The 12,908-nt window shown below is 41.5% G+C and overlaps 1 protein-coding gene across 1 annotated transcript in view; it reads right to left on the bottom strand.

The window, feature by feature from the left end:
- The window catches only part of ZNF827 (zinc finger protein 827), a 270,975-nt gene that overhangs the window by 179,192 nt on the left and 78,875 nt on the right, over positions 1 to 12,908 (bottom strand). Inside the window, exon 3 of the mRNA XM_075860380.1 lies at positions 6,285 to 6,457. Coding sequence (XP_075716495.1) covers positions 6,285 to 6,457 — 173 coding nt within the window. The remainder of the gene's footprint in view (positions 1 to 6,284; positions 6,458 to 12,908) is intronic.

Below are 12,908 nucleotides of genomic sequence, written 5' to 3'. Positions count from 1 at the left end.
TATCTAAGATTTTGGGGAAGCATTGGGCTATTCTGCGGTCTGATCCTGACTTAGCGGACGCTATTTCTGACATTCCGAATGTGACTTTTCGACGTGGTAGGAACCTTCGTGAATTTCTCACGCGGAGTCATTATTCCAGACCACTTATCCCTCGTGATACATGGCTTTCAGCCCCCACGGTGGGATCCTTCCCCCTGTGGTAGGTGCTCCTTCTGTACATATATGCCCAAGACCAAGTGTTTTACCAACCCCCTAAATGGCTGTCAATTTACCATCAGACACTTTATTAACTGTCAAACCACTGGCGTTGTATATGTCGCCAGATGCCCTTGCCCCAAATTGTATGTTGGCAAGACCACCCAGCAACTCAGGAGAAGAATCTCTAGACATGTTAGTAGTATTAATATGAAAGAGGACACCTCTATTTCCAGACACGTGAGATCTTTTCATGGGAGCGACTCCAAGGTCCTTCAATTTTGGGGCATTACGCAGTTGAAACTTGGACCTAGGGCCGGCAACTTAGATAGGAGGCTACTGCAGGAGGAGGCACGATGGATACATAGGCTCAGCTCTCTGAGTCCCAATGGCCTAAATGAGGGGTTCACCTTCATGGCTTTTCTATAGGAGGTACTGAACCCTCTTCTCCTGTTGTCATAAACCTTTTTTGCTAAACCTTTTTGCTGAATTAATCTTTCCTGCTGAACATACTTTTCCTTGTGATACTTCTGTCGGTATGACAGGTATGTGATACACTGATCACCACATATGCAGTCTTGATGTATATCTAGTTATACTATATTAATGCTTGATAAGCATGTGTATTACCATTGATGCTGTTATCGATACAACAGACGACTTGCTCTGATCCCTGCTCTCTCCTACTATTTAGTTCTGTCCACTGGACGTGTTTATGTGAATATATTATTATGCACTTGTGTATATTGACTCTGCATGTTACGTTGTGTAAGTATATTTATGCTCTCTCTGCGGCTATCATGACGTGTATATTGTATTGAATGCATATTTTATGTGTTACTTGGCATTTGCTGTCACCATTGATTGAGGCTCTCTGCGTTATCCACTTGTTTGGATTTGTGTATTTCGATTGGGCGCCGTTCTGTATTCTTTACTGGCTGCCCTTGCTGTCAATCTCCCCGCACATAGAGCTTTCTGAATGACTATCACCCGTTTTGACTGATGTGCGCTTGCGCCCAGCTCCCGTGGTGATTGGATGCCTGATCACGGTGTTCTATTGGCCTGTTGCCATGCCACTCTTCTCGGCGTGGGGGCTTGTCATTTGCGATTACCTGATTGGCCTTGAGGAGAGTTGTTGCCGCTACACGTCATGCAGACGTCAGACACACGAGTCTATATAGGGAGCAGGTTTTCAAACGCGCGCTCATTAGCCCCGTTTTATCCCCTGAGGACGCTGCTTCTGCAGCGAAACATGTCGGGGGGGCTATCGCCATTTTAATCTATCAATGACGGTCCAGTCATTGCTTCCACCCGTGGGGGACTGTTTCTATGCACGGCAGTCTGCAGCTGCTGAATCAGTCTCTCTCACTGCGTCCAGCGTTGTACTGGGTGCATGCACACTGACTTCTGCGACACATACTGGCCGTCTCTTGATATAATTTTAACTCTTCAGTGTTGTCTGTCTGTTTGATACATAATAAAAGTTATATTTTAACTGCCTTTACTGACACTTATCGACTAGTCGACTGGTGGCTGGGAAACTGGGACTCTGTGCCTCGGCACATTTCTCTTCATTGTCTAATTATCCCTGCCAGCCACTAGGGGGTTTCCTTTTTGCTTTTTCGTCCCTGATTTTATGGAACCTTAACCCTTTCAGGACCGAGCTCATTTTGGCCTTCAGGACCAGCCCCATTTTTTCAAATCTGACATGTGTCAATTTATGTGGTAATAACCCTGGAATGCTTTTGCCTATACAAGCGATTCTGAGATTTTTTTCTTGTGACATATTGTACTTTATGTTAGTGGAAAAATTTGGTCAATAAATTAATTGTTTATTTGTGAAAAACACCAAAATGTAAAGAAAATGTGCAAAAATTATGATTTTTCTCATTTTAAATGTATCTGCTAGTAAAACAAATAGTAATACCACACAAAATAGTTACTATTTCACATATTCCATATGTCTACTTTATATTTACATAGTTTTTTGAACATTATTTTATTTTTGTAGGACGTTACAAGGCTTAGAACTTTAGCAGCAGTTTCTCACATTTTCAAGAAAATTTCAAAAGGCTATTTTTACAGGAACCAGTTCAGTTCTGAAGCGGCTTTGAGGGCCTTATGTACTAGATAGACCCCATAAATCACCCCATATTAAAAACTGCACCCCTCAAAGTATTCTAAACAGCATTCAGAAAGTTTCTTAACCCTTTAGGCGTTTCACAGGAATTAAAACAATGTAGAGGGGAAATTGTCACATTTTTTTTTGCTTGAATTCATTTGTAATAAAAAAAAAATTGTAACACAGAAGGTTTTACCAGAGAAATGCAACTCAATATTTATTGCCCAGATTCTGCAGTTTTTAGAAATAACCCACATGTGGCTCTAGTGTGATGGACTGAAACACCGGCCTCAGAAGCAAAGGAGCCCCTCGTGGATTTTGGGGACTCCTTTTTTTAGAATATATTTTAGGCACCATGTCAGGTTTGAAAAGGTCTTGTAGTGCCAAAACAGTGGAAATCCCCCAAAAGTGACACGGTATTGGAAACTACACACCTCAAGGAATTTATCTAGGGATATAGTTAGCATCTTGACCCCACAGGTCTTTTGCTACATTTATTGGAGTTTGTCTGTGAAAGTGAAAATCTACTTTTTTTCTGAAAAAATATTTTAAAAAAAATTATTTGCAAGGAATAAACAATAAAAAGCACCCCAAAACTTGTAAAGCTACTTCTCCCGATTACAGCAATACCCCATATGTGGTACTAAACTGCTGTTTGGACCCACGGCAGAGCTCAGAAGGGAAGGAGCGCCATTTGAATTTTGAAGCGCAGATTTTGCTGGATTGGTTTTCAGTACCATGTCGCGTTTGCAACACCCTGGAGGGACCAAAACAGTGGAAACCCCCCAAAAGTAATCCAATTTTGGACACTACACCCCTCAAGGATATTTTCTAGGGGTATAGTTAGCATTTTGACTCCACAGTTTTTTTTTGCTGAATTTAGTGGAATTAGGCCGTGAAAATGAAAATCTTCTTTTTTCTGAAAAAACATAGAAATGTTTAATTTTTACAATGAATAAAGGAGAAAAATCACCCCAAAATTTGTAAAGCAATTTGTCCTGATTACAGCAATACGCCATATGTGGTAATAAACTGCTGTTTGGATCCACGGCTTTTGGAGCTCAAATTTAGCTGGAATGGTTTTCGGGTGTCATGTCGCATTTGCAAAGCCCCTGAGGTACCAAAACAGTGGAAACCTCCGAAAAGTCCCTTTAGGGGAGTGGAACGAGCGATCATTAGGTCGCTGGTACAATACACTGCAATACTAAGGTATTGCAGTATAATATCATTTTTACAGGCTCCTGTAACAGCGCGATTGGTGTTCCTGTCCATTAGTCCCGGGTGCCAGCTGTAATACACAGCTGACACCTGCAGAATACGGCGCGGGCGCAGGGCATGAGCTCGCTCCATATATAACCCCCTGCACCGCGACATACTATTGGGTCGTGGTGCGCGAAGGCGTTAATGTGCAGCGGATGGTGCAAAGTGAAAATTAACATTTTTACCTGATATGCCATTTTAATGCACAATATGTTGTGCCCAGTTTGTGCCACTGAAGACAAATACCTCATACAATGTTGAGCGGGTTCTCCCAGATATAAGTATATATGTGGACGTAAGCTGGTGTTTGGGCACGCTGTGGGGCTCAGAAGGGAGGGAGCGCCATTTGGCTTTTGGAGCGCAGATTTTGCTTGGTAATAGTCCTGTTTGGGGTTTAAACTGGGCAGAGTACATCAGGACATAATAAGAGGTTATAATAATGGGGTAAATAAATAATAATCTGCAGATATGTGGTCGATGTCGCACTGATAAATGGTGCCCGATATTATCTGCTTTTGGACACTGCACAATTTCTGTCGCTATATTCTGAGAGCCAGAACTTTTTTTAGTTTTTCTTCACCGGAGCTGAGTGATGGCTTATTTGTTGCGGAACAATCTGTAGTTTTAATTGGTACCATTTTAGGGTACATGTGATTTTTTTTATCACTTTTTATTAGATTTTTTTGGCAAGCAAAGTGACAAAAAAACATAAATTCTGACAATGGTTTTTGTCTTTTTTTTTTTTTACAGTGTTCACCGTGCGCTATAAATGACATTTTACTTTATTCTGCGGGTCGATCCGATTACGGCGATACCATATGTATATCGTTTTTTTATGTTTTGTGGCATTTGCGCAATAAAATCACTTTGATAAAATTATTTATTTTTTGTGTCACCATATTCTGAGAGCCATAACTTTTTATTTTTCAGTCAAAAAAGCTGTGTAAGGCCTTGTTTTTTGCAGGACGGGTTGTAGTTTTTATTCGTACTATTTTGGGGTACATGCGACTTTTTGATCACTGTTTATTCTATATTTTCTGAGGGTTGATGACCAAAAAATAGTGATTGTGACATTGTTTTTTAATTATTTTTTTTGCGATGTTCACCGTGCGGGAAAAATAATATTATAGTTTTATAGTTTGGGTCGTTATGAACGCGGTGATACCAAATATGTGTACTTTTTTTTAATATTTTCATTTTTTTCCGATAATAAAAGACTTATTATTGGAAAAAAAGCATTTTTGGTTTTTATAACTTATAACTTGTTTTTACACTTTTATAAAACATTTTTTTTTTTACTTTTTACTTGAAGACCTGCAGCACTGATAGCTGCTATAACACATTACACTACCTAGGTAGTGTAACGTATTATAAACAGTCAGTGTGACACTGACTGGCTTATAGCTTATGAGCCTCCGGCTGGTTCTCATAGGCTGCCGTGCATGGCAGACCCGGGGGCTGTTGTATGACCTCCGGTTTTGCCATGGTACCGACTGCAGAACCTGCAATCGGTCCCCGGGAAAGTTTGTTGCAGCAACAAACTTTCCAGTTTGTTATAGTAACAAACTTTCCTGTTTGTTGCTACAACAAACTTTCCCTGCGATCGCACGATCGGGACCTGAACCAATTAGGTCCTGATCATGTCTCCGGGACCAGAGGCAGGGGATAACAGTGCGATCCGGGTGTCAGCCCTACTCTGAGACACCCGGATCGCGCTTTTAACACCCACCGTGAATTCACGTTGGCGCGGCACAGTGCCCAGCAAGCGCCGACATGAATTTACTGTGGGCGGTCGGGAAGCGGTTAATAAAAGCCGCATTTTGTTCAAGATATTGATGCTGGAACCTTCTTGCCTTTCCGAATCCAATAATATGTTATAATGGAATTGAGTCTGAGATGTGGTAGTGATCTGAAAACATAGCAGGGCTATTCTCAAATTCCCTGTGGCTATTGCCATGTACATCTATATAACTAGGGCTTTGTTCACATCTGCGTCGGGGGGCTCCGTTCATGGGTTCTGTCTGAGCTTTCCGTCAGGGGAACCCATGAACGGAATTAAAACTGAAACAAACTGAAACCATAGGTTTCCATTTGCATCACCGTTGATTTTAATGGTGACGGATCCGATTCAAATGGTTTCCGTTTGTCTCCGTTGTGTAAGGGTTCCGTCGTTTTGACGGAATCAATACTGTAGTCGATTCATTCCTTTAAACCAACGGAACCTTTACACAAAGGGGACAAACCGAAACCATCTGCACCGGATCCTTCACCATTGAAATCGATGGTGATGAAAACGGTGGTTTCCATTTGTTTTAGTTTGGATTCCGTTCACGGGTTGCCCTGACGGAAAGCTCAGACGGAACCCACGAACAGAGTCCCAACACAGATGTGAACGAAGCCTAAGAATTGACACCTTTTATATAAACCAAGTCTCTCATAAAAACGTAAATGCACATTGAAAAATAAAAGCAGCTTAAAAAATGTGGCTTGAAGAAAACAGGTTAATACGCAGCCTGATGTCAGTGCAGCCAAGCTGGAAACAAACAGTTGTAACAATGTGAAGCATCTACAATAACAAGGCAGGATACAGCTAAGAAAAATGATGGCAATCAATGTACACTTGCAATTCCATCTCAAAATCACTTTGTATTGCTAGCACAATGCCATCTTTAGTTTTTTAGGTAAGTGTGTCAAAACATAACCTTACCTTCATGTGTGATTTCAGATTGTCCTTGCGGGCACAACGAAATGGACATAGTGGACACTGATGGCTTTTTAAACCCGTGTGAATCACCATGTGCCTTTTCCAATAACTTTTCCGTTTTATTACTAGTCCACAGATGGGGCATTGGAAAGGCTTTCCAACTTCTTCTTCCGGAACTTTGACATAAAATAACAAGAGAAATTAGGAAACAAAGTTATATTATGGCAAGTATGTTGAAGTTATATACTAAATTCCTGCTACCAGATTAGAAAGGACAAAACAATTCGGTCCAGAAGTGTGGGTTTTGCACAGAAAAAAGTATATATTACTCAATAAATACATAACTAAATGAAAGTACAATAAGAAATAAAACGAATACAATGACAGAGAAAAGTATATGAATATAACAATAAATAGAATTACTAACTTGTTATCTGTTATAATCAGCATTAAAGTGATAAATTCTTTACTATACTAAGATAAAGTGGTGCACCAAGAGCAGCAATCAGAATGGTGTGCAATTTTGTAATATACACTGCTACCTTATTCTGTCTCCCCACATAGATTCCAGCGACCATCACCGTAGCTTTAGAAGAACCCCTTCCAGGACTTCTTATGTAGCCTGTGCTCAACTATGTACAAAAGCCCCAATGTTATCTAATACAAGTTATCAACCGCTGCCCTCCACATAACCCCTAGTAGTGGAAAACAATGATGATTAATACAGATGAATAGAGTTAACAGGTTATTATCATCTTATAAAGTGATGGCATATCACTAGGATGTGCAATCACTTTACGATCGGTGCGGGTCCGACCACTGATTTAGCGCTACATGCATAAGTTTACCCTGCACTGCGGCGCCGTTCACTTGAATGGGGCCGTGCTGCAGTTCCCTGAACAGTGGGAACAGTGACACATTGCTAAATCAGTGCTGCAGACCCTTAATTTTCAGGATCAGTGGGGGTCCTAGAGGTCTGTAGAAATATGCCATCACTTTATAAAATGGGAACACCCCTTTAAACTGGTCATGCCCATTGGATGAATGCAGACTAACTTTACAAATACGGTGGGAAAGACTGATGATCTAAAGTGTATGGCGGAGCCAGACAGACCCTTAATGCAGACGTCAGGGAAATAAAGAATCGACAAGCTAAATTTCAACATGCCTGATCCTTTGTTTCCCCAGGAGAAAAGCCACTGCAACTGGTATCTAGCAACAACAGCTTATCCCCACATTGAAATAAACATGTACGTCTGATCTTTATGATGGAGTCAGGATTGATAGCTATCTTATGTGTATGGCTGGCTTAAAGAGGCTCTGTCACCAGATTTTGCAGCCCCTATCTGCTAATGCAGCAGATAGGCGCTGCAATGTAGATTACAGTAACGTTTTTATTTTTAAAAAACGAGCATTTTTGGCCAAGTTATGACCATTTTCGTATTTATGCAAATGAGGCTTGCAAAAGTACAACTGGGCGTGTTGAAAAGTAAAAGTACAACTGGGCGTGTATTATGTGCGTACATCGGGGCGTGTTTACTACTTTTACTAGCTGGGCGTTGTGTATAGAAGTATCATCCACTTCTCTTCACAACGCCCAGCTTCTGGCAGTGCAGCACTGTGACGTCACTCACAGGTCCTGCATCGTGTCGGCACCAGAGGCTACAGATGATTCTGCAGCAGCATCGGCGTTTGCAGGTAAGTCGATGTAGCTACTTACCTGCAAATGCTGATGCTGCTGCAGAATCATCTGTAGCCTCTGGTGCCGACACGATGCAGGACCTGTGAGTGACGTCACAGTGCTGCACTGCCAGAAGCTGGGCGTTGTGAAGAGAAGTGGATGACACTTCTATACACAACGCCCAGCTAGTAAAAGTAGTAAACACGCCCCGATGTACGCACATAATACACGCCCAGTTGTACTTTTACTTTTCAACACGCCCAGTTGTACTTTTGCAAGCCTCATTTGCATAAATACGAAAATGGTCATAACTTGGCCAAAAATGCTCGTTTTTTAAAAATAAAAACGTTACTGTAATCTACATTGCAGCGCCTATCTGCTGCATTAGCAGATAGGGGCTGCAAAATCTGGTGACAGAGCCTCTTTAAGGCAATAACATTGACAGTCAGGCTTCATTTTACTTGCACTCGTGATGCAGTAGCGCCTTTCGTTTAAAACGGAACACTAAATATAAAACCCAGGAAAAATACAACCAGCATTTCCTCCCTTAGTTCTGCCCTGTCTCATATTGCATTAAAATTTGTGAGAAATATACTAACATACAGGAAATCAGCCATTACCCCCACTGTGTCCGGATGTAAGGTAACTGGCTGCAGCAGGAGCTACCCCACGGTTGTCTGCAATGGGAGAACAGGTATGTTAGGCCCCTAAGTAATATAATAGTCAAAGATGGAGGACATTAACACTTCTGTTCTCTGCAAGATTTCTTTAAGGAGTAATTTGAGATTCTATCAGTCCATGTGTTTTATATTGATGGGAGATGCTGCAAAAAACATTCATTTTTGGGGCAAACTATAATATTAGTTGTCATCTTTAGAAAAGATCACCGACTGCATATTCTCTTTTTGACAGGCTAATGTGTCCTCAGGTAACCTCACAACACAGTGAAGATTCTGAGGTTTTCAAATGTTCTACTGAATAATTCATATACAAGGGCATTTTATTTGCAACATTTGAATATATTTTATACACTGGCTAGAATCAGCACCAGAGCATACTACACACCCGTGGTAGACAACACAAAACTCTAGTAAAATCATAATGCATTTCTATTTTACATAACACCAAAGATAACCGTTCTAATGGGAATGTTCTCTCAATTTAAAGAGGACCGGTCACTAGTTCATATAAGTTTAACTAGTTACCTGTCCTGAATAGCGCTGTCTCCCTGATTCCAGCACAGTTGTTTTTTCCTCTGTACCCCTTTCCCCTGTACCACAGATATGGCCCACTGTGTTGGCTCCCTCTATGCTATTTTGCTGTAGTCAGCCAACAGAGTGTGAACTACCCTCAAGCTGCCTCGCGCTGATTGGTCAGTATCAGAGGCAGGGAAGCTTGCTCCACCCCCATTAAATATCTACGGCAAATGAGCTCATAGGGAGCCAACACAACAGGGCGCCATATCTCTGGAACGGGGCCGTCCAGAAAAAAAGCGCTGGAATCACGGAAACCGCGCTTTTCCGGTCCGTTAATCAGTTTATATGATTTAGTTACAGGTCCTCTTTAACCCCTTAATGACTGGCCTATTTTAGACCTTAAAGAGGCTCTGTCACCACATTATAAATTTGTGTATAGGTTCAGATAGCACCAGATACGTGGAAGGGTGAGGTTTTGCACGGATAGGGGCCCAACCCAAACATAAATATAAAAGAGTATCCGGCACACCAATTTTGAAAGAAAGGTATTTTTTTATTTTGTTTTTAATGCCAGTGGCAGAGTGCGACGTTTCGGTCTAGGTGACCTACATCAAGCACTGAGCCGTGCTGGGAAACTGAATAGACGAGCGCTAGTGGTGCTGATAGCACTCGTCTATTCAGTTTCCCAGCACGGCTCAGTGCCTGATGAAGGTCACCTAGACCGAAACGTCGCACTCTGCCACTGGCATTAAAAACAAAAACAAAATAAAAAAATACCTTTGTTTCAAAATTGGTGTGCCAGATACTCTTTTATAACCACATTATAAATGCCCTATCTTCAACATAATATGATCGGCGCTGTAATGTAGATTACAGCAGTGTTTTTTATTTAGAAAAAAAATAATTTTTGACAGAGTTCTGAACGATTTTATCTTTATGCTAATGAGTTTCTTAATGCCCAACTGGGCGTGTTTTACTTTTTGACCAAGTGGGCGTTGTGGAGAGAAGTGTATGACACTGACCTGATCAGCGTCATACACTTCTCTCCATTCATTTACACAGCACATAGTGATCTAGCTAGATCACTATGTGCAGCCACATACATACACATTAATGTTACTGAAGTGTCCTGACAGTGAATAGGCATCACTACCAGCCAGGACGTGATGTCTATTCAGAATCCTAACACTTCGGTAACGTTTGTGTGTGATTTACAGCAAGGCAAGCGTAATAATTTTTTTTTTTTCCGCCGATGCAGCTGTATGAGGGCTTGTTTTTTGCAGGAACGACTTCTAGTTTTTATTGGTACCATTTTGGAGCACATGCGACTTTTTGATCTCTTTTTAATCACATTTTTTTTAAGGCAGGATGAACAGAAAACAGCAATTCTCACATTGTTTTTTATTTTAATTTTTACAGCGTTCACCGTGCAGGTTAAATAACATAATAGCTTTATAGGTGGGGTCATTATGGACTTGGCGATACCAAATATGTGTAATATTTTTATTTTTTTTGTTTTTTCATATTAAAGTATTTTATAAGGGAAAAAGTGGGTTTTTCATTTTTTTTTTTTACTTGCGATTCTTATTTATTTTTTATTAACTTTATTAAACTTTTTGACAACTTTATTTTTAGTCCCACTAGGGGACTTCACTATGCGACTTCTGATCGCTTTTATAATACACTGCAATACTTCTGTATTGCAGCGTATTATTGCCGGTCAGTGTAAAACTGACAGGCATCTGCTAGGTCATGCATCTGGCATGGCCTAGCAGGCATCCACTACAGGCAGACCTGGGGGACTTTGTTAGGCCCCCGGCTGCCATAGAAGCCATCGGCACCCTGTGATTGCCATTGCAGGGTGTCGGTGGGGTGAGAGAGGGAGCTCCCTCCCTCCTAAACTACTTGGATGAGGTGCTCACTATTGAGCGCCACATCAAAGGGGTTAAACGGGTGAGATCGATGTTGAAATCGATCCCGACAGTTAGAGCAGGTGCCCGGCTGTCTTTAGACTGCCGGACACCTGCTTTAGCTGGCACAGGACACCCGTGCCAGGCTTATGACACAGCACCACGAAAAGGCGGAACTCTGGCATAAGTACCCTTAATGGACGCCGTGAATAGGTGTATTGGCGGTTGTTAAGGGGTTAATATGTAAACATGATCTAAATTCGTGTTTATTTCATTATAGGTTATTTATTTATTCCCCATAATTTATATAGCATGATATTCAGAGAGACATATCTCACATCTCAAGTATACTGTACATACACATACATTCTAGAGCCATTCTAAAGTTGTTGGCAAGATTCAAGTTTTAGACCATACAGTATACTCAGTGTAGATTCACATCTGAACATCATTTTATACTTTACATATTAGTAACGTGGGGAATAATAACTTACTTGTGCAAATCTCAAGTCAGAGCAGAACTTTTAGCCCATTCTAATATCTAGCAGCATTCATAATACTACAGGCTTCTGAGCTAAAATCTTGCAGCATCCCATTCGAGACACTCAAACATGCTCTGTTTTGCATTCTGAAAAGTACAGTCATTACAACATGTACTGTTTAGTAATCTAAAGATATCCTAGCCGGTATCCAGTATACCAGATATCCTAGCCGGTAACTAGCGTTGATCGATGAGAACATGGTGCTCGGCACTCGCTGTAACAATGATCAGGAGTTTGGGGATGAACGATCGTAGAAACAATAGTTCATCACCTTAAAGTTCACATCTTGTCATAGGTGCAACCCCTGTTTACACGAGAAGTGTTGTATACAAACCACATTTCTTTAGGCAACATAAAAGATCCTTTCAGCCGACAAACGAGCTTGCTGGTTTGTCGGCTGATCACGTCCATGTTTACATGGGCCAATGGTCGTGAACGAGCGTTCGAAAGTGAGCTTGTTTTAGTGTTGGTTGACAAAGCATTCACTGGTTCCAAGAACAGGCAGCTCTAGGCTATAATATACAATCAATCAGCCGTAACTTTAAAACCACCTGCCTAACATTGTGTAGGTCCCTCTCATGCCGCCAAAACACATCTGACTCATCAAGGCATGGACTTCACAAGACTTTTTAAGGTGTCCTGTTGGTATATGGCACCAACACATTAGCAGAGGTTCCTTTAAGTACTGTAAGATGCATAGTGGGGTCTCCATGGATAAAATTTGTTTTCCCGGGACATTTCACACATACTTGATCAAATTGAGATCTAGGGATTTTGGAACTCAAGTCAACACCTTCAACTCTTTGTCATTTTGATCACATTCCTGAACTACTTTAGCTGTGTGGCAGGGCACATTATCTTGCAAAAAAGACCCCTGCCATTAGGGATTACCATTGCTCTGAAGGAGTATACTTGGCCTGAAACAATGTTTAGGTAGGTGACGCATGACAAAATAACATCCATATAAATGCCAGGACTCAAATTTCCCCAGCAGAACATTGTCCAGAGCATCACACGGCCTCGACATCTTGCATTTTCCCCCAAAGTTCATCCTGGTGCTATCTCTTCCCCAGCTAAGCTACGCACACGCACCTGGCCCGCCACATGATGTAAAAGAAAACACGATCCATCAGACCAGGCCACAATCTTCCATTGCTCTGTGGTCCAGTTCTGATGCTCACGTACCCATTTTAGGCACTTTCAACGATGGACAGGGGCCAGCATGGGCACTTTAAACGGTCTGTGGCTACACAGCCACAAGTTCAGCAAGCTGTGATGCGCCAGGCTAGCCTTCGCAC

The sequence above is a fragment of the Rhinoderma darwinii genome, chromosome 1 (genome assembly GCF_050947455.1).
Source record: "Rhinoderma darwinii isolate aRhiDar2 chromosome 1, aRhiDar2.hap1, whole genome shotgun sequence".
Classification (NCBI taxonomy): domain Eukaryota; kingdom Metazoa; phylum Chordata; class Amphibia; order Anura; family Rhinodermatidae; genus Rhinoderma; species Rhinoderma darwinii.
This window is presented reverse-complemented; position numbering and strand designations above follow the sequence as displayed.